General features: G+C 42.6%; 1 protein-coding gene across 3 annotated transcripts; it reads right to left on the bottom strand.

Moving 5' to 3' along the window:
• Nucleotides 1–356: 356 nt before the first annotated feature.
• sycp2l (synaptonemal complex protein 2-like) lies at nt 357–22,562 on the bottom strand. Of its 3 annotated transcripts, XM_024392681.2 has the most exons (23): nt 22,451–22,562; nt 22,146–22,238; nt 21,934–21,994; nt 21,657–21,805; nt 21,475–21,535; nt 20,546–20,582; nt 20,423–20,456; nt 20,209–20,252; nt 20,048–20,108; nt 13,861–13,913; nt 13,598–13,643; nt 13,109–13,226; nt 12,942–12,991; nt 10,991–11,123; nt 8,927–9,003; nt 8,337–8,391; nt 7,919–8,032; nt 3,371–3,480; nt 2,478–2,572; nt 2,149–2,248; nt 1,658–1,716; nt 1,456–1,531; nt 357–754 (listed from the first exon to the last, which is right to left on the bottom strand). In XM_024392681.2, the coding sequence occupies exons 2-23, from the start codon at nt 22,230–22,232 to the stop codon at nt 740–742; spliced, it is 1,635 nt and encodes a 544-aa protein (XP_024248449.1). In that variant the 5' UTR covers nt 22,233–22,238; nt 22,451–22,562; the 3' UTR covers nt 357–739. The 3 variants fall into 3 exon arrangements, with proteins under 3 accessions (XP_024248449.1, XP_024248447.1, XP_024248448.1); XM_024392679.2 differs by having other exon boundaries at nt 12,942–13,226; XM_024392680.2 differs by having other exon boundaries at nt 7,919–8,029; nt 12,942–13,226.
• Between the last annotated feature and the right edge of the window lie 508 nt (nt 22,563–23,070).

Here is a 23,070-nt window from a genome sequence, read left to right as displayed (position 1 = left end):
ATAAACAAGTTCACAAAAAGAAAAAAAAATTCTGGAATGTTAAAAAATCCAATATCACTGGGTTGAACATTTCAAAAGTTAACTTATTTTAGAGGGAATTATTTAAGAAAAGTGCAAGGGTGCCAACATATTTGGCCACAACTATGCCTTTATTGAATATAGTCTCCGGTATGTACTCAACAAAAATATCCCTCCAGAGCATTCACTCAAATCATTGTTAAACTAAAGATGCCTTAGAAACACTGCTAAACCTACCTGATATATCCCACTGTATTTGAATGTAAGTTTATGGGTGCAAAACATAGTAAACATTTCACTGGTTCTTTAGAAAAACTATATTTTACAGGCTTTCTTGACGACTTTCGTAGACTTCATACATTGCATTTCTCAATCAGTCACTGAATGTCTGAGTGACTATCGACAAACATGACAAAAGTTATTTAAAAAAAATAAACACGCATGGTCTGCCTTGCTCTCTGATGTCTAACCATGTCCCTGAAATTCATCAGCCTATTATTATCCTTCATGTATTAGCTCTAATTGAGTGTATTTTGAACAATGGCAGAAAAAAAATGAGCAAGGTAGGTCATTGCCTGTGTGAGAACTTTGGTCATGGTCTATCAGCCATTACGCATCTGTACGACGTCACTCATGGTTGAATGTCAGCATAAAGGTCCAAAGTGGTGTTGGTTTCATCAGGACCTGGAGAGTCTTATCTATTTCCTTTGTCACCGGCTTTCTACTTTGGAGGTTCCTGGGGAGAGGAAGAGAGAAGTCATCTTTATTGTAATTGTAAAAAGAGATTTTTTTTAAAGTCTAACTATTTTCAACTTGCATATGATATTGAAATTCCATCAAAACAATAAGATCATTGGCTGGTTATTTAGCCACATGCAGAATCTCCCAACTTCAAAAAGTCACCTATCCCTTTACGCCAATGTAATCCCATGTTCAATATTGTTACAGGAATACTGCCAGACCTAGAAATCCAAAACAGCCATATTCTACACTGACTGTACTCAGGCTGGGAATATTGTATTTGATACTCTAGGAGTCAGGTGGGTTACAGAGTGCTGCTGCTGGCTCAGTTCTGCTTGGTTCAGTGTGGGCTGTAACTCATCCTGGGGGAGCCCGAGTACATCCGAAGTCCACTAACACAGCAACTCCGACCATGATTCACACCACAACCAAGAGCACGACTACAGAGGTGACGGGTTCTCCTGCACCACCCAGGCTAGATTTGCAGTGTACATAGTGTGTTTACTCTTGTTTTCGCAGAAATCGTCCCAAAAAAACAATTGATGGGTGACCCATGTCTGTGTTTATAGGTTATAATACAAGATCTAATTTGCCATTTGAAAATACAAGAATGATGTCCAAGGGCAGGGTGGACAGACTATTCCACGGGACGTGTCATGTGATGCATGGTATACATTGTGTGGGTCAGAAGTGTACCGGTGGTGCTGCAGCCTCCTCCCTCTGTGACATGCTGCTCCTCCAGCCATCTCTGGGCTCTCCTAGCGACTCTAACCTGGAAGGACATGGGAGAGCATGACTTTCAATCTAACATGGCTATTATTATTAGATACATGTGATGTAACATGTACTGTATCCCTGCATTGAGGTTAGGTCAGTTGGCCGTTTAGTGCTTGCTTACCTCTGCTGCTGTTGGTCACAGAATGACCGCACGGACTGAGACTCGCTCTGCCAAAAGTTCTGAAAAATTAAAGGAATTAACAAAACAATGTGAACCCTTTGAATCAATTTGAACCAAACCCTAACTCCTAGGAGTGGGCCAGAAAGCATTATGATGTAGTGGAAGCAAAAGTGAACCCTAGTGGGAGAAAGGAAGTACTGTCAACTGGTTCTTGTGCAGTTTGCCTGCCCTACTTTCCAAGTCATCTTCGTTGCAGTACATACATCAGCCACAAATGATCTCATTATGAACATAAGGCAGCCTGGGTCGTGTTCATTAGGCACTATAAGGCAGACAGAAGTTGAACCACCTGTCCATAAGATATGTAATTCTGTTACAAATCTTTTCCTTTGCTTGCCCTAACGCGGCCCAGGTTTAAGTAATGGTAACATCAAATTAAGTAACGCTTTTCAATGAGGACGGTGTGCTAGCCAGAGAGACAGAAGACAGACCACAGTTTCACACTCAATCTCTTTGAGCGAGATGCAGTCATTCTCCAGGCGGCCCAGCTCCTGGACTACGGTGGCCTGGAAGCGCTCCAGGTGGACCAGCCTGCACAAACAGGAAAAATGTCACTGTAAACCACATCCTCAACCAACCTCTGTGGAACCTTCCAACGAAATCATAAGACAAGAATGGGTGGCATTTCCAATCACTGTGTATAAACTGCACCCATTGATGAGGCAAGTTCCCAAGTGGAAAGTGACTTGAGTCATCTGAATGACATAAATAATAATGGATTCAGTAATAATTGAAGAATGGTCCAAGTGATAGTTTTTACCTGCTGTCATGGACAGCACCCAGGAGAGAAGTGACGTTTTTCTGACAGTCCATCAGAGACTGCAGGGAGCGGGCTTCAATTTTCTTGTACCTGGACTGTAGGAACAATAGGAAAGGGGGATTAGTCATCTGAAACATGAATGGTAGCAACCTTTATCAAATAGTGCCATAGTCAACTGTTTCCTAGTGTCTAGTTTTAAAGGTCTTGATTGGTAAGCGATTGGAGGAATCGTGTTTTAATGCCGGGCTGGTCTCTGGTGACAGTAGCTTGTCAGCGCACGCAAGATAATTCTGGGTTGGAGATTAGAATGGAGCAAGCTGGAGCTCTCCAGGACCAGAGTAACAGTAGGGACCATGATTGTAAACTGAGCAAAAAAAGAAATGTCCCTTTTCCAGGACCCTGTCTTTCAAAGATAATCCAAATAACTTCACAGATCTTCATTGTAAAGGGTTTAAACACCGTTTCTCATGCTTGTTCAATGAACCATAAACAATTCCCCCCAGACCCCCCAGGCCATTCCCCCCAGACATGTCCGGGAACTTGCAGGTGCCTTGGTGGAAGAGTGGGGTAACATCTCACAGCAAGAACTGGCAAATCTGGTACAGTCCATGAGGAGGAGATGCACTGCAGTACTTAATGCAGCTGGTGGCCACACCAGATACTGACTTATTTTTTATTTTGACCCCCCTTTTGTTCAGGGACAGGGACATTCAATTTCTGTTAGTCACATGTCTGTGGCACTTGTTCAGTTCATGTCTCAGTTGTTGAACCTTATGCTCATACAAATATTTACACATTAAGTTTCCTGAAAATAAAAGCAGTTGACAGTGAGGGGACATTTCTTTTTTTGCTGAGTTTATGTTGTGTTGCACGAGTCCGTGTGATGTGATCACCGAGAAGTGCGCTCTCAGCTGGCTCTTGAAGGTCTGGAAAGCAGCGATGACTCCAGAGCCCATCTCCATCTCAGACTCCACCTCCTCATTCAGCACTCTGCTCATTGATTCTGGAAAGCATGAAACAGATGGGGTTGGAATGAACGCCTGCACAACCAGTAGCATACAGTGCCTTCAGAAAATATTCTTATCCCTCGACATATCACATTTTAATGTGTTACAGCCGGAATATAAAATTGGATAAATAAAATCTCAAAACATGTTGTTTTCTTTAAACCTTAGCAATTTTTGGGAAAATGAAATACAGAAGTCTAATTTATACAAATATTCTACGGACAATTCCTTCGACCTCATGGCTTGGTTTTTGCTCTGACAGTTGTGTGCCTTTCCAAATCATGTCCGATCAATTGAATTTACCACAGGTGGACCACAATCAAGATGTTGAAACATCAAGGATGATCAATGGAAACAGGATGCACCTAACCTTAGTTTCGAGTATCATAGCAAAGGGTCTTAATACTTATGTAAATAAGGTTGTTTTAGATTAAATGTTTTTTCTCATCAATTTCAGAATAATGCTGTAACATAACAAAATGTGGAAAAAGTCAGGTTTGAATACTTTCTGAATGCACTGTATGTACAGTACTAGTCAGAAGTTTAAACACACCTACTCATTCAAGGGTTTTTATTTTTTACATTGTAGAATAATAGTGAAGACATCAAAACTATTAAATAACACACATGGAATCGGGGAGTAACCAAATGGGTGTTGACAAGTCAAAATATATTTTAGATTTGAAATTCTTCAAAGTAGCCACCCTTTGCCTTGATGGCAGCTTTGCACACTCTTGCCATTCTCTCAACCAGCTTCACGAGGTAGTCACCTGGAATGCATTTCAATTAACAGGTGTGACTTGTTAAAAGGTCATTTGTGTAATTTTTTTACTTCATAATGCACCAATTGTGTTGTGACAAGGTAGGGGAGGTATACAGAAGATAGCCCTATTTGGTAAAATACCAAGTCCATATCATGGCAAGAACAGCTCAAATAATCAAAGAGAATCAGTCCATTACCTTAAAGACATCAAGGTCAGTCAATATGGAAGTGCAGTCACAAAAACCAAGCGCTATGATGAAACTGATTCTCATTAGGACCGCCACAGGAAAGGGAGACCCAGAGTTACCTCTGCTGCAGAGGATAACTTCATTAGAGTTACCAGCCTCAGAAATCGGCAATTAACTGCACCTCAGGTTTCAGCCCAAATAAATGCTTCAGAATTCAAGTAACAGACACAGCAACATAAACTGTTCAGAGGAGACTGCGTAAAATCAAGACTTCATGGTAAATTTTCTGCTAAGAAACCACTAAAGGACACCAATAAGAAGAGACTTGCTTGGGCCAAGAAACATGAGCAATGGTCATTAGACCGGTGGAAATCTGTCCTTTGGTCTCATGAGTCTAAATTTGAGGTTTTTGGTTCAAACCACTGTCTTTGTGGGAGAGTAGGTGAATAGATGCTCTCCACGTGTGGTTCACCATGAAGCATGGTGGTGGTGGTGTGATGGTGCTTTGCTGGTGACACCGTCTGATTTCTTTAGAATTCAAGGCACACTTAACCAGCACGGCTACCACAGCATTCTGTAGCAATACGCCAACCCATCTTGTTTGCGCTTAGTGGGACTATCATTTGTTTTTCAACAGGACAATGACTCAAAACACACCATCAGGCTGTGTAAGGGCTTTTTGACCAAGGAGAGTGCTGGAGTGCTGCATCAGATGACCTGTCCTCCAAACACCTGATCTCAACCCAATTGAGATGGTTTGGGATGAGTTGGCTGCTTTTCCTTCACTCTGCGTTCCAACAAGTGCTCAACATGTGGGAACTCTTTCAAGACTGTTGGAAAAGCATTCCTCATGAAGCTGGTTGCGAGAATGCCAAGAGTGTGCAAAGCTGTCATCAAGGCAAAGGGTGGCTTCGAGAAGAATCTTGATTATAAAACATATTTTGATTTGTTTAATACTTCTTTGGTTACTACATGATTCCATGTGTGTTATTTCATAGTTTTGATGTCTTCCCTATTATTCTACAATGTAGAAATTAGTAAAAATAAAGCAAAACCCTTGAAATGAGTAGGTGTGCCCAAACCTTCAACTTGTACATATGCACAGTTGAAGTCAAAAGTTTACATGAACTGAGTTTAAATGTATTTGGCTAAGGTGTTTCACAATTCCTGACATTTAATCCCAGTAAAAAATTCCCTGTTTTAGGTCAGTTAGGAACACAACTTTATTTTAAGAATGTGAATTGTCAGAATAATAGTAGAGAGAATGATACATTTCAGCTTTTATTACTTTCATCACATTCCCAGTGGGTCAGAAGTTTAAATACAGTCGTGGCCAAAAGTTGAGAATGACAAATATTTAATACAACGAAGTTTGCTGCTTCAGTGTATTTAGATTTGTTTTTGTCAGATGTTACTATGGAATACTGAAGTATAATTACAAGCATTTCATAAGTGTCAAAGGCTTTTATTGACAATTACATGAAGTTGATGCAGATAGTCAATATTTGCAGTGTTGACCCTTTTTCCAAGACCTCGCAATCTGCCCTGGCATGCTGTCAATTAACTTCTGGGCCACATCCTGACTGTTAGAAGCCCATTCTTGCATAATCAATGCTTGGAGTTTGTAAGAATTTGCGGGTTTTGTTTGTCCACCCGCCTCTTGAGGATTTGACCACAAGTTCTCAATGGGATTAAGGTCTGGGGAATTTCCTAGCCGACCCAAAATATTGATGTTTTGTTCCCCGAGCCACTTAGTTATCAATTTGCCTTATGGCAAGGTGCTCCATCATGCTGGAAAAGGCATTGTTTGTCACCAAATGGTTGGGGGAAATTGCTCTCGGAGGATGTGTTGGTACCATTCTTTATTCATGGCTGTGTTCTTAGGCAAAATTATGAGTGAGCCCACTCCCTTGGCTGAGAAGCAACCCCACACATGAATGGTCTCAGGATGTTTTACTGTTGGCATGACACAGGACTGATGGTAGCGCTCACCTTGTCTTCTCCGGACAAGCTTTTTCCCGGATTCCCCAAACAATCAGAAAGGGGATTTATTAGAGAAAATTACTTTACCCCAGTCCTCAGCAGTCCAATAGCTGTACCTTCTGCAGAATATCAGTCTGTCCCTGATGTTTTTCCTGGAGAGAAGTGGCTTCTTTGCTGCCCTTCTTGACACCAGGCCATCCTCCAAAAGTCTTCCTGGCGCTTGCTGGACTTTCTTGGGCGCCCTGAAGCCTTCTTCACAACAATTGAACCGCTCTCCTTGAAGTTCTTGATGATCCGATAAAATGGTTGATTTAGATGCAATCTTACTGGCAGCAATATCCTTGCCTGCGAGGCCCTTTTTGTGCAAAGCAATGATGACGGCACGTGTTTCCTTGCAGGTAACCACGGTTGACGGAGGAAGAACAATGATTCCAAGCACCACCCTCCTTTTGAAGCTTCCAATCTGTTATTCGTACGCAATAAGCATGACCGAGTGATCTCCAGCCTTGTCCTCGTCAACACTCACTTGTGTTAACGAGAGAATCACTGACATGTCAGCTGGTCCTTTTGTGGCAGGGCTGAAACGCAGTGGAAATGTTTTTGGGGATTCAGTTCATTTGCATGGCAAAGAGGGACTTTTTATTATTCAATTACTCTGATCACTCATAACATTCTGGAGTATATGCAAATTGCCATCATACAAACTGGGGCAGCAGACTTTATGAAAATTATCCACAGACCAAAGGACATTTCTCCAAAATGTACGATCTTTGTCCCCATGTGAAGTTGCAAACCGTAGTCTGGCTTTATGGCGGATTTGGAAGCAGTGGCTTCTTCCTTGCTGAGCGGCCTTTCAGGTTATGTCGATATGGGACTCATTTTACTGTGGATATAGATACTTTTGTACCGGTTTCCTCCAGTATCTTCACAAGGCCCTTTGCTGTTGTTTTGCGATTGATTTGCACTTTTCGCACCAAAGTACCTTCATCTCTAGGAGACCGAATGCGTCTCCTTCCTGAGCGGTATGACGGCTGCGTGGTCCCATGGTGTTTATACTTGCGTACTACTGTTTGTACAGATGAACATGGTACCTTCAGGCATTTGGAAATTGCTCCCAAGGATACTGAGTTTGAAGGTAGGCCTTGAAATACATCCACAGGTACACCTCCAATTGACTCAAATTATGTCAATTAGCCTATCAGAAGCTTCTAATGCCATGAAATAATTTGGGGATTTTTCCAAGCTGTTTAAAGGCACAGTCAACTTAGTGCATCTAAACTTCTGACCAACTGGAATTGTGATACAGTCAATTATAAATGAAATAATCTGTCTGTAAACAATTGTTGGAAAAATGACTTGTGTCATGCACAAAGTAGAGGTCCTAACCGACTTGCCAAACTATAGTTTGTTAACAAGAAATTTGTGGAGTGGTTGAAAAACGAGTTTTAATGACTCCAACCTAAGTATGTAAACTTCCAACTGTATGTATGTATGTATTACCAGCAGCCTCCTCGAGAGGTTCTGAGGGAAAGAAGGCCCTGGGTCTTTGCCTTGGATCACTTTCTAGCGGCACACTCTTCTTCTCCGCTGCACCTCCCAAGTCGGCACGCTCTGCTGAGTAATATGACCACAACATGGCCATTGACCATGGTCAGCTCCAGTCCACACCTTTATGGTAATTTCTCCTTCAGTGAGGGCCATGTTTTATCAAGTGTTCTATCATATGAAAACATTTTGCAACTGAAAACTAACAAACTTTTGTTATAATAGAAGTTCAGGTAGTCCTTTAAATTCAGTTTGATGCCTAATGAATACGACCACGGTAAGTATTTGAAAACAGATGCTCTTTTAGAATTTTTAAAGGACCAGATTGGTCAACAGTACATGTCAAGTCATTACAGAGACTTCAGAGACATACCTGAGGCCCAAGGCCTCTTCCTATGAATTCCAGCCTCCTGATTGGGAACATGGTCCTGAAATAATAATTTTACATTATGGCCTGGACTGAAATAGGTGCTGGTACTCATTTTGTGTGACAGTACTGTTTATATTTAGGTGCAGGAACACCACAATACTTGAGCTAATATTCTAGAGGAACAGGAGCTCAAGCAGTAGAAAAATGTAGGTGCCGGTACTCAGCTCCAGTGAGCTCCTTTCCAATTCAAGCACTGATTATAACAGATTACATGTTTATTATGAAAATCTATACATGTTATAACACATTAGTTAGAAACAACAGTACAGTAAACACCCAACAAAACAATAGAATAACTAGCACCAGGGTATAAATGGAGGTTCTCTCTGTTAGTAAATCTTCCAAGAGAAGATTTAGGAATAGGAGAGGGATTCTCCTATTGGAGAGGTGAAACATGTGTTATTGGGATGTATCATGAGTCTGGTGCCAGATCTGTTTGTGCTGTTGTGCAAATGCTTATGGTCGTAGTCTATCGCGTTGGCTAACGATCACAAACAGATCTGGCACCAGGCAAGTACTACGGAGTACCTTACAGTAGGTGTAGATGCATCTTGTTCCTCTCGGGGAAACACAGATTCGTCCCAGTCCTCCCCAGTCACATCACGGAAGCCTACAAGGAATGCAATGTTGTTAGCTAATGTGAGACCTGTATGGGACATTTATTTTGACATGCTGTAGACCTGTATTGAAGGGAAAATCCCCATACAGGTTTCACATCAGCTACAGGTCTAACTATAGCCCCATAATCCATGAGAAACAGGTCTGTATACCACAATGTGCGATGTGGGTGTCAGGTGTGAAAAAAAAAAATCTGCCGATGTGCCAAGCTTGAGAAAGGCACTTAACCCGAATGCTCCTGTAAGTCACACTGGATAAAAGTGTCTGCTAAATGACAAAAATAAAATCAATTCAACCATAGTTAACATTGCCCTTATGATCCCTGGTCAACTGTACTATATTGAATATCATACCATTTCAGATGCAGCCTTGTTCTGATGAATGCCTTCGGAAAGTATCCAGACCCCTTGACTTTTTCAAAATGTCAATTTTGTAATGCTACAGCCTATTCTAAAATGTACTAAATCATTGTTTTTTGTGTCAATCTACACACAATACCCATAACGTCAAAGCAAGAACCAATTTTTGCTAATTTATACAAATAAATATCAAATTTACATATGTATTGAAACCCTTTACTCTACTCTGTTCTTTGTTGAAGCACATTTGGCAGTGATTACAGCATCAATTATTGGGTATGACCCTACAAGCTTGGCACACCTGTATTTGGGGAGTTTCTTCCATTCTTCTCTGCAGGACCTCTCAAAAAGTGTCATGTTGGATGGGAACGTCGCTGCACAGCTATTTTTAGTTATTTTCAGATATGTTTGATCGGGTTCAAGTTCGGGCTCTGGCTTGGCCACTCAAGGACATTCAGAGACTTGTCCCGAAGCCACTCCTGCGTTCTCTTGGCTGTGTGCTTAGGGTCGTTGTCCTGTTCGAAGGTGAACCTACACCCCAGTCTGAGGTCCTGAGCAGGTTTTCATCAAGGATCTCTGTATCTTTGCTCAGTTCATCTTTCCCTTGATCCTGACCAGTCTCCCAGTCCCTGAAAAACAACCACACAGCATGCTACCACCACACTTCACCGTAGGGCTGGTGCCAGGTTTCCTCCAGACGTGATGCTTGGCATTCAGGCCAAAGAGTTCAATCTTGGTTTCATCAGACCAGAAAATCTTGTTTCTCATAGTCGGAGATGCTTTAGGTGCCTTCTGGAAAACTCCAAGCGGGCTCTCATGTGTCTTTTACTGAGGAGTGGCTTCCATCTGGCCACTCTACCATAAAGGCGTGACTGGTGGAGTGCTCCAGAGATGGTTGTCCTTCTGGAAGGTTCTCCCATCTCCACAGAGGAGCTCTGTCAGAGTGACCATCGGGTTCTTGGTCATTTCCCTGACCAAGGCCCTTCTTCCCAATTGCTAGTTTGGCCAGGCGGACAGCCCTAGGAAGAGTCTTGGCGGAGGCCACTGTGTTTTTGGGGCCCTTCAAAGCTGCAGAAATGTTTTGGTACCCTTCCCCAGGTCTTCGCCACGACACAATCCTGTCTCGGAGATCTACGTACAATTCCGTCGACCTCATGGCTTGGTTTTTGTTCAGACATTCTGGCACTGTCAACTGTGGGACCTTATATTAACAGGTGGGCCTCTACCCAAATCAGGTCCAGTCAATTGAATTTACCACAGATGGACTGCAATCAAGTTGCAGATTTAAAAAAAATATGTTTATTTAACTAGGCAAGTCAGTTAAGAACAAATTCTTATTTACAATGACGGCCTACCGGGGAACAGTGAGCTAACTCAAGGATGATAATGGAAACAGGATGCACCTGAGCTCAATTTTGAGTCTCATAGCAAAGGGTCTGAATACTTATGTAACAAAGGTATTTGTTTTCTAAAAACATGTTTTCACTTTGTCATTATGGGGTATTCCGTGTAGATTGCTGAGGATTTTTACTTATTTAATCCATTTTAGAGTAAGGCTGTAACATAACAAATTGTGGAAAAAGGGGTCTGAAGACTTTCCAAAGGAACTGTATAGCTTGCCTGAATCTCGTGATATCAGGTTGGATGGAGGAGGAAACTCCAGAGATTCTTCCTCTTTGAGCTTGTCAAATAGCTGTTCTGCAATGTTTGTACTTGGTGTTCCCCCCGCTGATCTGCATGCTGGTGTACGGTGCTGTTCAAAACAGAAAGGGGATGTCGTGGACATGTATTGTCAAACAGCAACAACATTTCATATCACACCGAGGTAGAGGCAAACCAAGAACTGGACCTATGCTATTACAGCTACAGTAGTGGTCAAAAGTTTTGAGAATGACAAATATTAATCTTCAAAGTCTGCTGCCTCAGTTTGTATGATGGTAATTTGCATATACTCCAGAGTATTATGAAAAGTGATCAGATGAATATCAATTAATTGCAAAGTCCCTCTTTTCCATGTAAATGAACTGAATCCCCCAAAAACATTTCCACTGCATTTCAGCCCTGCCACAAAAGGACCAGCTGACATGTCAGTGATTCTCTCGTTAACACAAGTGTGAGTGTTGACGAGGACAAGGCTGGAGATCGCTCGGTGATGCTGATTGAGTTCAAATAACAAACTGGAAGCATCCAAAGGAGGGTGGTGCTTGGAATCATTGTTCTTCCTCCGTCAACCGTGGTTACCTGCAAGGAAACACGTGCCGTCATCATTGCTTTGCACAAAAAGGGCTTCACAGGCACGGATATTGCTGCCAGTAAGATTTAATCTAAAATCAATCATTTATCGGATCATCAAGAACTTCAAAGAGAGCGGTTCAATTGTTGTGAAGAAGGCTTCAGGGCGTCCAAGAAAGTCCAGCAAGCGCCAGGACGTCTCCTAAAGTTGATTCAGCTGCGGGATCAGGTCACTACCAGTACAGAGCTTGCTCAGGAATGGCAGCAGGCAGGTGTGAGTGCATCTGCACGCACAGTGAGCCAAAGACTTTTGGAGGATGGCCTGGTGTCAAGAAGGGCAGAAAAGAAGCCAATTCTCTCCAGGAAAAACATCAGGGACAGACTGATATTCCACAAAAGGTACAGGGATTGGACTGCTGAGGACTGGGGTAAAGTCATTTTCTCTGATGAATCCCCTTTCCGATTGTTTGGGGCATCCGGGAAAAAGCTTGTCCGGAGAAGACAAGGTGAGCGCTACCATCAGTCCTGTGTCATGCCAATGGTAAAGTATCCTGAGACCATTCATGTGCTGGGTTGCTTCTCAGCCAAGGGAGTGGGCACACTCATAATTTTGCCTAAGAACACAGCCATGAATAAAGAACGGTACCAACACATCCTCCGAGAGCAACTTCTCCCAACCACCCAGGAACAGTTTGGTGACAAACAATGCCTTTTCCAGCATGATGAAGCACCTTGCCATAAGGCAAAAGTTATAACTAAGTGGCTCGGGGAACAAAACATCAATATTTTGGGTCCATGGCCAGGAAATTCCCCAGACCTTAAATCCCATTGAGAACTTGTGGTCAAATCCTCAAGAGGCGGGTGGACAAACAAAATCCCACAAATTCTTACAAACTCCAAGCATTGATTATGCAAGAATGGGCTATCAGTCAGGATGTGGCCCAGAAGTTAATTGACAGCATGCCAGGGCGGATTGCAGAGGTTTTGAAAAAGGGTCAACACTGCAAATATTAACGCTCTACATCAACTTCATGTAATTGTCTATAAAAGCCTTTGACACTTATGAAATACTTGTAATTATACTTCAGTATTCCATAGTAACATCTGACAAAAATATATCTCAAGACACTGAAGCAGCAAACTGTAGATCCCATACTGTACCTATATAAAAAAAATCACTGTGGCATACCAAATCATTCTATCCATTTTGATAACTGCCCAACATGTTAATGACAGTCTGTTCTAAGGGGTGGTAATGTCTGGTAGCCTAGGTGAAATAGGGCTATGGTTGCCATTAGCTATGAAGTTACTAACCTAGAATAAAGGAGAGACGTGTTACCTTGACAGGGGAGGCCTCGTCTGCACTGCTGGGAGAGGACAGGGGTAGAACTGTAGAGAGAGTGAGGGGGAGACGGGCTACAGCAGGGTGTCTACTAGACCAACGCAGCTCAGAGCACTCAAACAGAATGAGTGGGTGTGAGGGGAGTCGGGACGTGGCATGCTCACTCTTCAGTTTGCTCTTGGTTTTGGGCTTCTTCCTGGTGTAGTCGTGTTTGGCCCGCTGGGACAGGATCACACTGCTGCCAGCCTCAGCAGGGGGAGGAGGAGAGTCTTTTGATTTAGACTACAGAGGATATAAATAAAGTTCAATACCTTATTCATTCATATGAATAGGACAGTTTCAAAACAACGCCACTGGCTACAGCAGTGTTTCCCAACTCCGGTCCCCCATACCCTCAACAGTACATATATTTGTTGTGGCCTCGGACAAGCTACTAGTCAACTAATCGTCAAGCCCTTAAGTTGAATCAGGTATTTTAGTTTACAACAAAATGTGTTTTGTTGGGGGTCCTGGAGGAGTTAGGAAACACTGGGCTTCAGTATGAATGAAATTGGTGGAAAATCGCTACGATTTCACAAATGGTTAGCAGCGAATCCCATTCAGAGTGCAATAACATTATACTTTGATCAAATAGTGAAAATTGTTATGCAAACCTTTTGCTTCCGTTTCTCCTTGTTGGTTGGGGTGGAGTGTGTTGACCTGAAGCAGAAGAGGACACAGAAGGACATGGAGATTGATTGTCAATCAATGAACTGTAATTGCACTAGTCCTCTGCAACTAGTAGTGACCACACGATTACCAAGGGACAACATCAACTACAGATAGTTTCAGACAACTGTGACTAATATAACAGGAACAGAACTGTTAAGTGTCCTGTAGAGGTCTTTTGGACAAGTGTTTGGGACTGTGGCCTTACCCGCCAGAGGAGAGAGACTGAGTGCTGAAGAGCCTTGTTTTTGCTCTGGCCACCTGCAAAACAGACAAACACACACACACACACAGATATTTAAATGTAGAGGGAAATATAGCCAAACAGATGCCCTTGAGGAAAGTCATTTAGTACTTGACACACTAAACATACACAATAGCCAGTGGAGTGAAACTGCGTGAAACTGAAAGCACGAACCACTGCTTTTAATCAGGGCAAGGTGACCGGAAACATGACCGAATACAAACAGTGTAGCTATTCCCTCCGCAAGGCAATCAAACAAGCTAAGCGTCAGTATAGAGACAAAGTAGAATCGCAATTCAACGGCTCAGACACAAGAGGTATGTGGCAGGGTCTACAGTCAATCACGGATCACAAAAAGAAAACCAGCCCAGTCACGGACCAGGATGCCTTGCTCCCAGGTAGACTAAATAACTTTTTTGCCCGCTTTGAGGACAATACAGTGCCACTGGCACGGCCCACAACCAAAACATGCGGACTCTCCTTCACTGCAGCCGAGGTGAGTAAAACATTTAAACGTGTTAACCCTCGCAAGGCTGCAGGCCCAGACGGCATCCCCAGCCGCACCCTCAGAGCATGCGCAGACCAGCTGGCTGGTGTTTTTACGGACATATTCAATCCAGTCCCCCATACCCCAGTCTGCTGTTCCCACATGCTTCAAGAGGGCCACCATTGTTCCTGTTCCTAATAAAGCTAAGGTAACTGAGCTAAACGACTACCGCCCTGTAGCACTCACTTGCGTCATCATGAAGTGCTTTGAGAGACTAGTCAAGGACCATATCACCTCCACCCTACCTGACACCTTAGACCCACTCCAATTTGCTTACTGCCCAAATAGGTCCACAGACGACGCAATCTCAACCACACTGCACACTGCCCTAACCCATCTGGACAAGAGGAATACCTATGTGAGAATGCTGTGCGACTACAGCTCAGCATTTAACACCATAGTACCCTCCAAACTCGTCATCAAGCTCGAGACCCTGGGTCTCAACCCCGCCCTGTGCAACTGGGTACTGGACTTCCTGGCGGGCCGCCCCCAGGTGGTGAGGGTAGGTAACAACATCTCCACCCCGCTGATCCTCAACACTGGGGCCCCACAAGGGTGCGTTCTGAGCCCTCTCCTGTACTCCCTGTTCACCCACGACTGCGTGGCCACGCATGCCTCCAACTCAATCATCAAGTTTGCGGACGACACAGCAGTGGTAGGCTTGATTACCAACAACGACGAGACGGCCTACAGGGAGGAGGTGAGGGCCCTCTGAGTGTGGTGTCAGGAAAATAACCTCACACTCAACGTCAACAAAACTAAGGAGATGATTCTGGACTTCAGGAAACAGCAGAGGGAACACCCCCCTATCCACATCGATGGAACAGTAGTGGAGAGGGTAGTAAGTTAAGTTCCTCGGCGTACACATCACAGACAAACTGAATTGGTCCACCCACACAGACAGCATCGTGAAGAAGGCGCAGCAGCGCCTCTTCAACCTCAGGAGGCTGAAGAAATTTGGCTTGTCACCAAAAGCACACAAACTTCTACAGATGCACAATCGAGAGCATCCTGTCGGGCTGTATCACCGCCTGGTACGGCAACTGCTCTGCCCACAACCGTAAGGCTCTCCAGAGGGTAGTGAGGTCTGCACAACGCATCACCGGGGGCAAACTACCTGCCCTCCAGGACACCTACACTGCCCGATGTCACAGGAAGGCCATAAAGATCATCAAGGACAACAACCACCCGAGCCACTGCCTGTTCACCCCGCTATCGTCCAGAAGGCGAGGTCAGTACAGGTGCATCAAAGCTGGGACCGAGAGACTGAAAAACAGCTTCTATCTCAAGGCCATCAGACTGTTAAACAGCCACCACTAACATTGAGTGGCTGCTGCCAACACACTGCCTCAACTCCAGCCACTTTAATAATGGGAATTGATGTAAAATATATCACTAGCCACTTTAAACAATGCTACTTAATATAATGTTTACATACCCTACATTATTTATCTCATATGTATACGTATATACTGTACTCTATCATCTACTGCATCTTTGTGTAATACATGTATCACTAGCCACTTTAAACTATGCCACTTTGTTTACATACTCATCTCATATGTATATACTGTACTCGATACCATCTACTGCATCTTGCCTATGCCGCACTGTACCATCACTCATTCATATATCTCTATGTACATATTCTTTATCCCTTTACACTTATGTGTATAAGGTAGTATTTTTTGGAATTGTTAGCTAGATTACTCGTTGGTTATTACTGCATTGTCGGAACTAGAAGCACAAGCATTTCGCTACACCCGCATTAACATCTGCTAACCATGTGTATGTGACAAATAAAATTTGATTTGACAATAAGTAGTCTATATACATTTCTCTATCTACAAACTGACCTGGTACCTCTTCAAAGCAGTCAAGAATGTAATACTCTCTGGCTTCCTGACATGTGACAAGTCTGTATACGTGGCACCAATAGTCTCAGTTACTTCAACAGTGACCTGAGGCAGTCAGACGTTAACACATGCAGTGATGGTGATGCCGAGGCCCAAGACATCAGACGTTTTCAGTGACATGATCTGACTGCACAAGCAGTGTTCCTGTGGTCTCCAGAAGGTGGCAGGTTTTCATTATGATCTTGGACACCCTCCGTATTTATTTAGAGACAGTGAAGCTACATTTGTCTCTATAGTCCAGCATTTTAGATTTGAGATAACATTTCTCATACGAGTTTCAGTACAGAATGTCACCTACTTGAGGGTATTTTCATAGATATCCATTTTACCGTTTAGAAATGAAAGCACTTTATGCATCTAGTCCCTCCATTTTTTTCATACGCATTTGGATAAATTCCCTTAGTGAATAACTTATTTACATGTATTTTCAGTTTGGGTTGTGTTTCTGATTATGTTGTGCCCAATAGGAACTGGATGGTTAATAATGTAGTGTAATTTTGGAGTCACTTATTGTAAATAAGAATGGAAGAGGTCACTGAACACATCTACATTAATTTGGATGCTACCTACCATGATTATGGATAATCACTCATTCACGATTAATTAATTATCCATGACAGCATCCATATTAATGTAGGTGTTCAGAAAGGTCTTCCATTCTTATTTACAATTAAAAAGTGACAAGACATTATTCACCCTTCAGTTCTTTTTGGGCAAAACAAAAATCAGAAACAACCTACAAATGCATCCAAGTGATAATCAATTGAGTGCTAGAAATATGGGACCAGATACTAAACTTACACCTACTTTAAAGACACTAAGTTAATGTCAAAATACACACGTACAAAATTCACACACACGACCAAATGTATGTGGACATCTGCTCATTGAACATTTCATTCCAAAATCATGGGCAATTATATGGAGTTGGTCCCCCCTTTGCTGATAACAGCCTCCCCTCTTCTGGGAAGGTTTCTACGAGATGTTGAAACATTGCTGCGGGGACTTGCTGCGGGGACTTGCTGCCATTCAGCCACAAGAGCGTTAGTGAGGACACTGATGTTGGGCGAATAGACCTGGCTCGCAGTCGGCGTTCCAATATATCCCAAAAGTGTCCAATGGGGTTGAGGTCAGGGCTCTGTGCGAGCCATTCAAGTTCTTCCACACCGATCTCAAACCATTTCTGTATGGGCCTCGCTTTGTGCACGTGGGCATTGAATCTTGTTTATCATTGTCTGAGAGTTTTTAGGTGCCTTTTGGCAAACTCCAAGCGGGCTGTCATGTGCCTTTTACTGAGGAGTGGCTTCCATCTGGCCACTCTACCAAAAAGGGCTGATTGGTGGAGTGGGAGTGCTGCAGAGATGTTTGTCCTTCTGGAAGGTTCTCCCATCTCCACAGAGGAACTCTGTCAGTGACCATCGGGTTCATGGTCACCACCTGTTTTTTAAATTTTACCCCCTTTTTTCCCCCCCAATTTCGTGGTATCCAATTGTTAGTAGCTACCATCTTGTCTCATCGCTACAACTCCCATACGGGCTCGGGAGAGATGAAGGTTGAAAGTCATGCGTCCTCCGATAGACAACCCAACCAAGCCGCACTGCTTCTTAACACAGTGGGCATCCAACCCGGAAGCCAGCCGCACCAATGTGTCGGAGGAAACACCGTGCACCTGGCAACCTTGGTTAGCATGCACTGCGCCCGGCCCGCCACAGGAGTCGCTGGTGTGCGATGAGACAAGGATATCCCTACCGGCCAATCCCTCCCTAACCCGGACAACGCTAAAATGGTTAAACATTTGCATGAAAATTCCCTCAAATAAAAAAGTGACATTCTGCACTGTCGCCTCATGAAACATTGTTCCCAAATCGAAAATGCTTAGTATAGAGCCAAATTAACCAATTTTATCATCACTGTCCAAATAAATACAGAGGGGAGTACCAACCAAGCGTATTGAATGTACAGTTGAAGTCAGAAGTTAACATACACTTAGGTTGGAGTCATTTAAACTCGTTTTTCAACAACTCCACAAATATATTTTTAACAAACTATAGTTTTGGCAAGTCAGTTATGCACATGAAGATGTCCTGACACAATGTTTCCAACAATTGTTTACAGACAGATTATTTCACTATCACAATTCCAGTGAGTCAGAAGTTTACATACACTAAGTTGACTGTGCCTTTAAACAGCTTGGAAAATTCCAGAAAATTATGTAATGTCTTTAGAAGCTTCTGATAGGCTAGCTGACATAATTTGAGTGAATTGGAGGTGTTCCTGTGGATGTATTTCAAGGCCTACCTTCAAACTCAGTGCCTCTTTGCTTGAGATCATGGGAAAATCAAAAGAAATCAGCCAAGACCTCAGAAAATAATTGTAGACCTCCACAAGTCTGGTTCATCCTTGGGCGTAATTTCCAAATGCCTGAAGGTACCAAGTTCATCTGTACAAACAATAGTACGCAAGTATAAACACCATGGGACCACGCAGATGTCATACCGCTCAGGAAGGAGACGCATTGTCTCCTAGAGATGAACGTACTTTGGTGTGAAAACTGCAAATCAATCCCAGAACAACAGCAAAGGACCTTGTGAAGATGCTGGAGGAAACAGGTACAAAAGTATCTATATCCACAATAAAACGAGTCCTATATCAACATAACCTGAAAGGCCGCTCAGCAAGGAAGAAGCCACTGTTCCAAAACGGCAATAAAAAAGCCAGACTACGGTTTGCAACTGTACATGGGGACAAAGATTGTACTTTTTGGAGAAATGTCCTCTGGTCTGATGAAACACAAATGAAGTGTTTGACCATAATGACCACCGTTATGTTTGGAGGGAAAAGGGGGAGGCTTGCAAGCCGAAGAACACCATCCCAACCGTGAAGGACGGAGGTGGCAGCATCATGTTGTGGAGGTGCTTTGCTGCAGGAGGGACTGGTGCACTTCACAAAATAGATGGCATCATTAGGGAGGACAATTATGTGGATATATTGAAGCAGCATCTCAAGACATCAGTCAGGATTTTAATGTTTGCTTGAAAATGGGTCTGCCAAATTGACAATGACCCCAAGCATACTTCTAATGTTGTGGCAAAATGGCTGAAGGACAACAAAGTCAAAGTATTGGAGTGGCCATCACAAAGCCCTGACCTCAATCCCATAGAAGATCTGTGGGCAGAACTAAAAAGCATGTGCGAGCAAGGAGGCCTAGAGACCTGACTCATTTACAACAGCTCTGTCAGGAGGAATGGGACAAAATTCAACCAACTTCTCGTGGGAAGCTTGTGGAAGGCTACCAGAAACGTTTGACCCAAGTTAATTTATAGTCAATGCTACCAAATACTAATTGAATGCATGTAAACTTCTGACCCACTGGGAATGTGATGAAAGACAGAAGCTGAATTTAATCACTCGCTCTATTATTCTGACAGTTCACATTCTTAAAATAAATTGGTGATCCTAACTGATGTAAGACGGGGAATTTTTACTAGGATTAAATGTCAGGAATTGTGAAAAACTAAGTTTAAATGTATTTAGCTAAGGTGTATGTAAACTTCTGACTTCTACTGTATATTTTTTAAATGCATCTACAGTCATTAGATCCACTGTCTTGATTAACACTCGTCTCATTGAAAGCATTGCTCAAATAGCATCACAGCAGACATAAGATGACAAGACTCAAATAGCAAACCTCAGTGTCAGAGCTGGCACACAGTTCAAATATGTCCTCCGGTGAAGTTTCAATTCTTTCCCTGTGATTAGAGAAAATCAATTACTTGACGAAAATATGACAGTATAGAACGAGTGCAGTATTGGTGAACCATTGAAACACTTTTTGCTGTGATCACTCACTGAGACAGAGTTGTTGCCAAACTGGTCTGGTTTACAGCAGGGATCTATAGGACAAAACAATCATTAGTACTCCCATACTATTTGTGCAGCAGTCAACTCTTTATTACCATGTGCCATAATGATATAGCTTGACAGAGTTGGACACTGTGGGACTAGGTTGAAGGAGCCCCACTGAATATGGTTAAGTTACCCCTTCATGTATTTTAATGCTTACCTCTGTGCTGCCTGCAGTTGCCAGAGTAGGGGACCTTGGCGGAAACAATCAGTTGCTCATCTTAAAAACCCAATGTATCATAAATAACCATATAGACTGCCAAATAAAGCATAGGGTACTTACAGTGACGAGGTCTCCAATGCAGCTAGCACGTCAAGATCTAATGGAGAAATACATTCCATGAATTCATACATTCTTTTACAGCAGCCTGGTCTCAGACTTGACCTAACATAGTAAATGGAGACACTGAAATTAGTATGATCGGTTACATAAGACGGGTTCCTTAAAGCAAAAACAAAAGTAGGGTGAAGACTATCAAACCAAATATTGTGTGTTCGAATCTCACAGACAACTGTAGCAACTTTGTAACTACATAGCATGTTAGCTAATCCTTCCCATAACCATAGCTCCCTAGCTAACTTAGCCAAAACAAATTGGAATTCGTAACAAATTAAACAAAATGGATGAACATCCACAAAATTAACACACACCATACTGGAGTGTCCTGGATTTACATTTACTATGTTACCTCTACCCCCAGAGTCAAGGTCGTTTAAAAGGACACACACAAAAAGGACACTTGCTTCAATATATCCACATCATTTTCCTCCCTCATGAAGCCATCTATTTTGTTTAAAGGCACAGTCAACTTAGTTTATGTAAACTTCTGACCCACTGGAATTGTGATATATTATTTCCCTGTCTGTAAACAGTTGGAAAAATGACTTGTGTCATGTACAAAGTAGATGTCCTAACCGACTTGGCAAAACTATAGTTTAACAAGAAATATGTGGAGTGGATTAAAAGCAAGTTAATGACTCCAACCTAAGTGCATGTAAACTTCTGACTTCAACTGTATCTACGTACAGTATGAAGGAAGTTCGAGGTAGTTTTGCGAGCCAATGCTAACTAGTGACTGGAAGTGTATGGGTATATGTTAACAAATATTGCCAAAATCACAAAGCATCCCTTTAATGTGGAAATTAATATAGCATAACCTATGTGATCTGGCCTGATTACATCAGTCTATGAGATTAAAGAACTGAACATATCTGATTGCAAAGGTTCCATGACGTGTTGTATCGAAGGCTGGTCATCTGAACGTACACTTTGCTGTGGGAAAGGGAAGAATATGGCATAGCCTACTTTCATAACTTAACAATGGGCATCTCATGCTCGTAACTTTATTGGTAAAGCATTGTCCTCATAATTCAACTGTCATGATAGGGGTTACCAGTAGTCGTTTGCTTTCAAAGACCCTCTTGGCAGCGTCCAGGATGTCATGCTTGGAATCGAAGATGATCTGGACCATCTTTCCCTTGGTCATGCGATAGGTGAGGGGGTTGGACAGGTGAACAGTCAGAATGGTCTGATTATCACAGTCTGGAAGGAGAATCATGGTAAACCATATCAAATGCAGCTCATTACTTCTCAAATAAAGGAAAAGTCCCATATCCTCATTTCAGCATCAAACTGAAGGGCTAATGATGCAAGATGAATTCTCCACTCACCACACACACTGAACCTAAAGACGTCTGCTCTTAGCAAATGGATTGATTCCCACAGTGAACCCTGTAGCGCCAGACGACATGGCAGAGGGGGAAAACAAATTTAAAAAGCCTCACTTAGGACATTGTAAATCTAGGAGCGACCCATTAAAGTAAACATTACTGGCATTCATTTATTGCTGACGTACACTGGTGTGTGGTCTGGTCAGTCTCACCTCGGGGTTGTTGACAAAGAGGCTGATACAGGACGTTCCTAGGTTGAAGTCCACCCAGAAATGTTCCAGTTTCTCATCCTCTGGCATGAACAGCTGAAGACAAAGACATTAATTTGTAAGTGTTACACACCATTGCTTGAGGGGAATATCAGACCCAATTGGAGGTACCCATGCATGACATAAGACACAGTTAGCTTTAAATAAGACATTTCTAACTGCCACACATGTATCTTTATTATCTGGAGTGTCATCCATGTCCCCTTATGACTTTGGAGCAGTGATCCTGGGACTACTGCTGGTCTTACCTCAGTGGTGTCAAGAAACACACAGATGCAGGGGAACGTGAACACCCTATGAGAAACAGGCCATTATCTTACCATGTGAAACTTGTGTTTGATGTGATTTATTCTTTACAGAATAATATATTTTTATTTAAATAATATGAAATGAGAATAATGAGGTGGGTGTTTGAAATGTAGAGAAAAATAGTGTGGACTCCCCTTCTTTCATCTCCAAAATAGCTGTTCAAGTCATTGAGAAAAGTTCTGCAGTCCTATTTTGCAACAGAGAAGAAAAAAAATCAAGGCTAGTCTGACAGTTAAGCCATGCATGATTTTACCCCAAATAACAGTCCTCTTTGAATGCCACTATCAACATTTGAATTATTTATGGGGGAGGTTGGAACTCTGACTTAGAGAAACTTACTATCTCAAATTCTGTATCGTTTATTGCGTTGAAACCCTCTGCAAAAACTGGGTTGGCAAACCACTTGCTGGTCAGCTCTTTCCTCGACCTCTTTATGGTCATTCGACAGAGTGCTTCGGATAGGGCCACCTGCATCTCATAGTCTGAACAAAACCACTACCCAAGTCACAGTCACAGACAACTATGCATTTTTCATACAGTGAATTGCATGCCATAAAAA

This window comes from Oncorhynchus tshawytscha, linkage group LG29 (genome assembly GCF_018296145.1).
Source record: "Oncorhynchus tshawytscha isolate Ot180627B linkage group LG29, Otsh_v2.0, whole genome shotgun sequence".
In the NCBI taxonomy this organism is placed as follows: Eukaryota; Metazoa; Chordata; class Actinopteri; order Salmoniformes; family Salmonidae; genus Oncorhynchus; species Oncorhynchus tshawytscha.
Note: the sequence above shows the minus strand (reverse complement) of the source record. Positions and strands in the feature narration are given on the sequence as shown.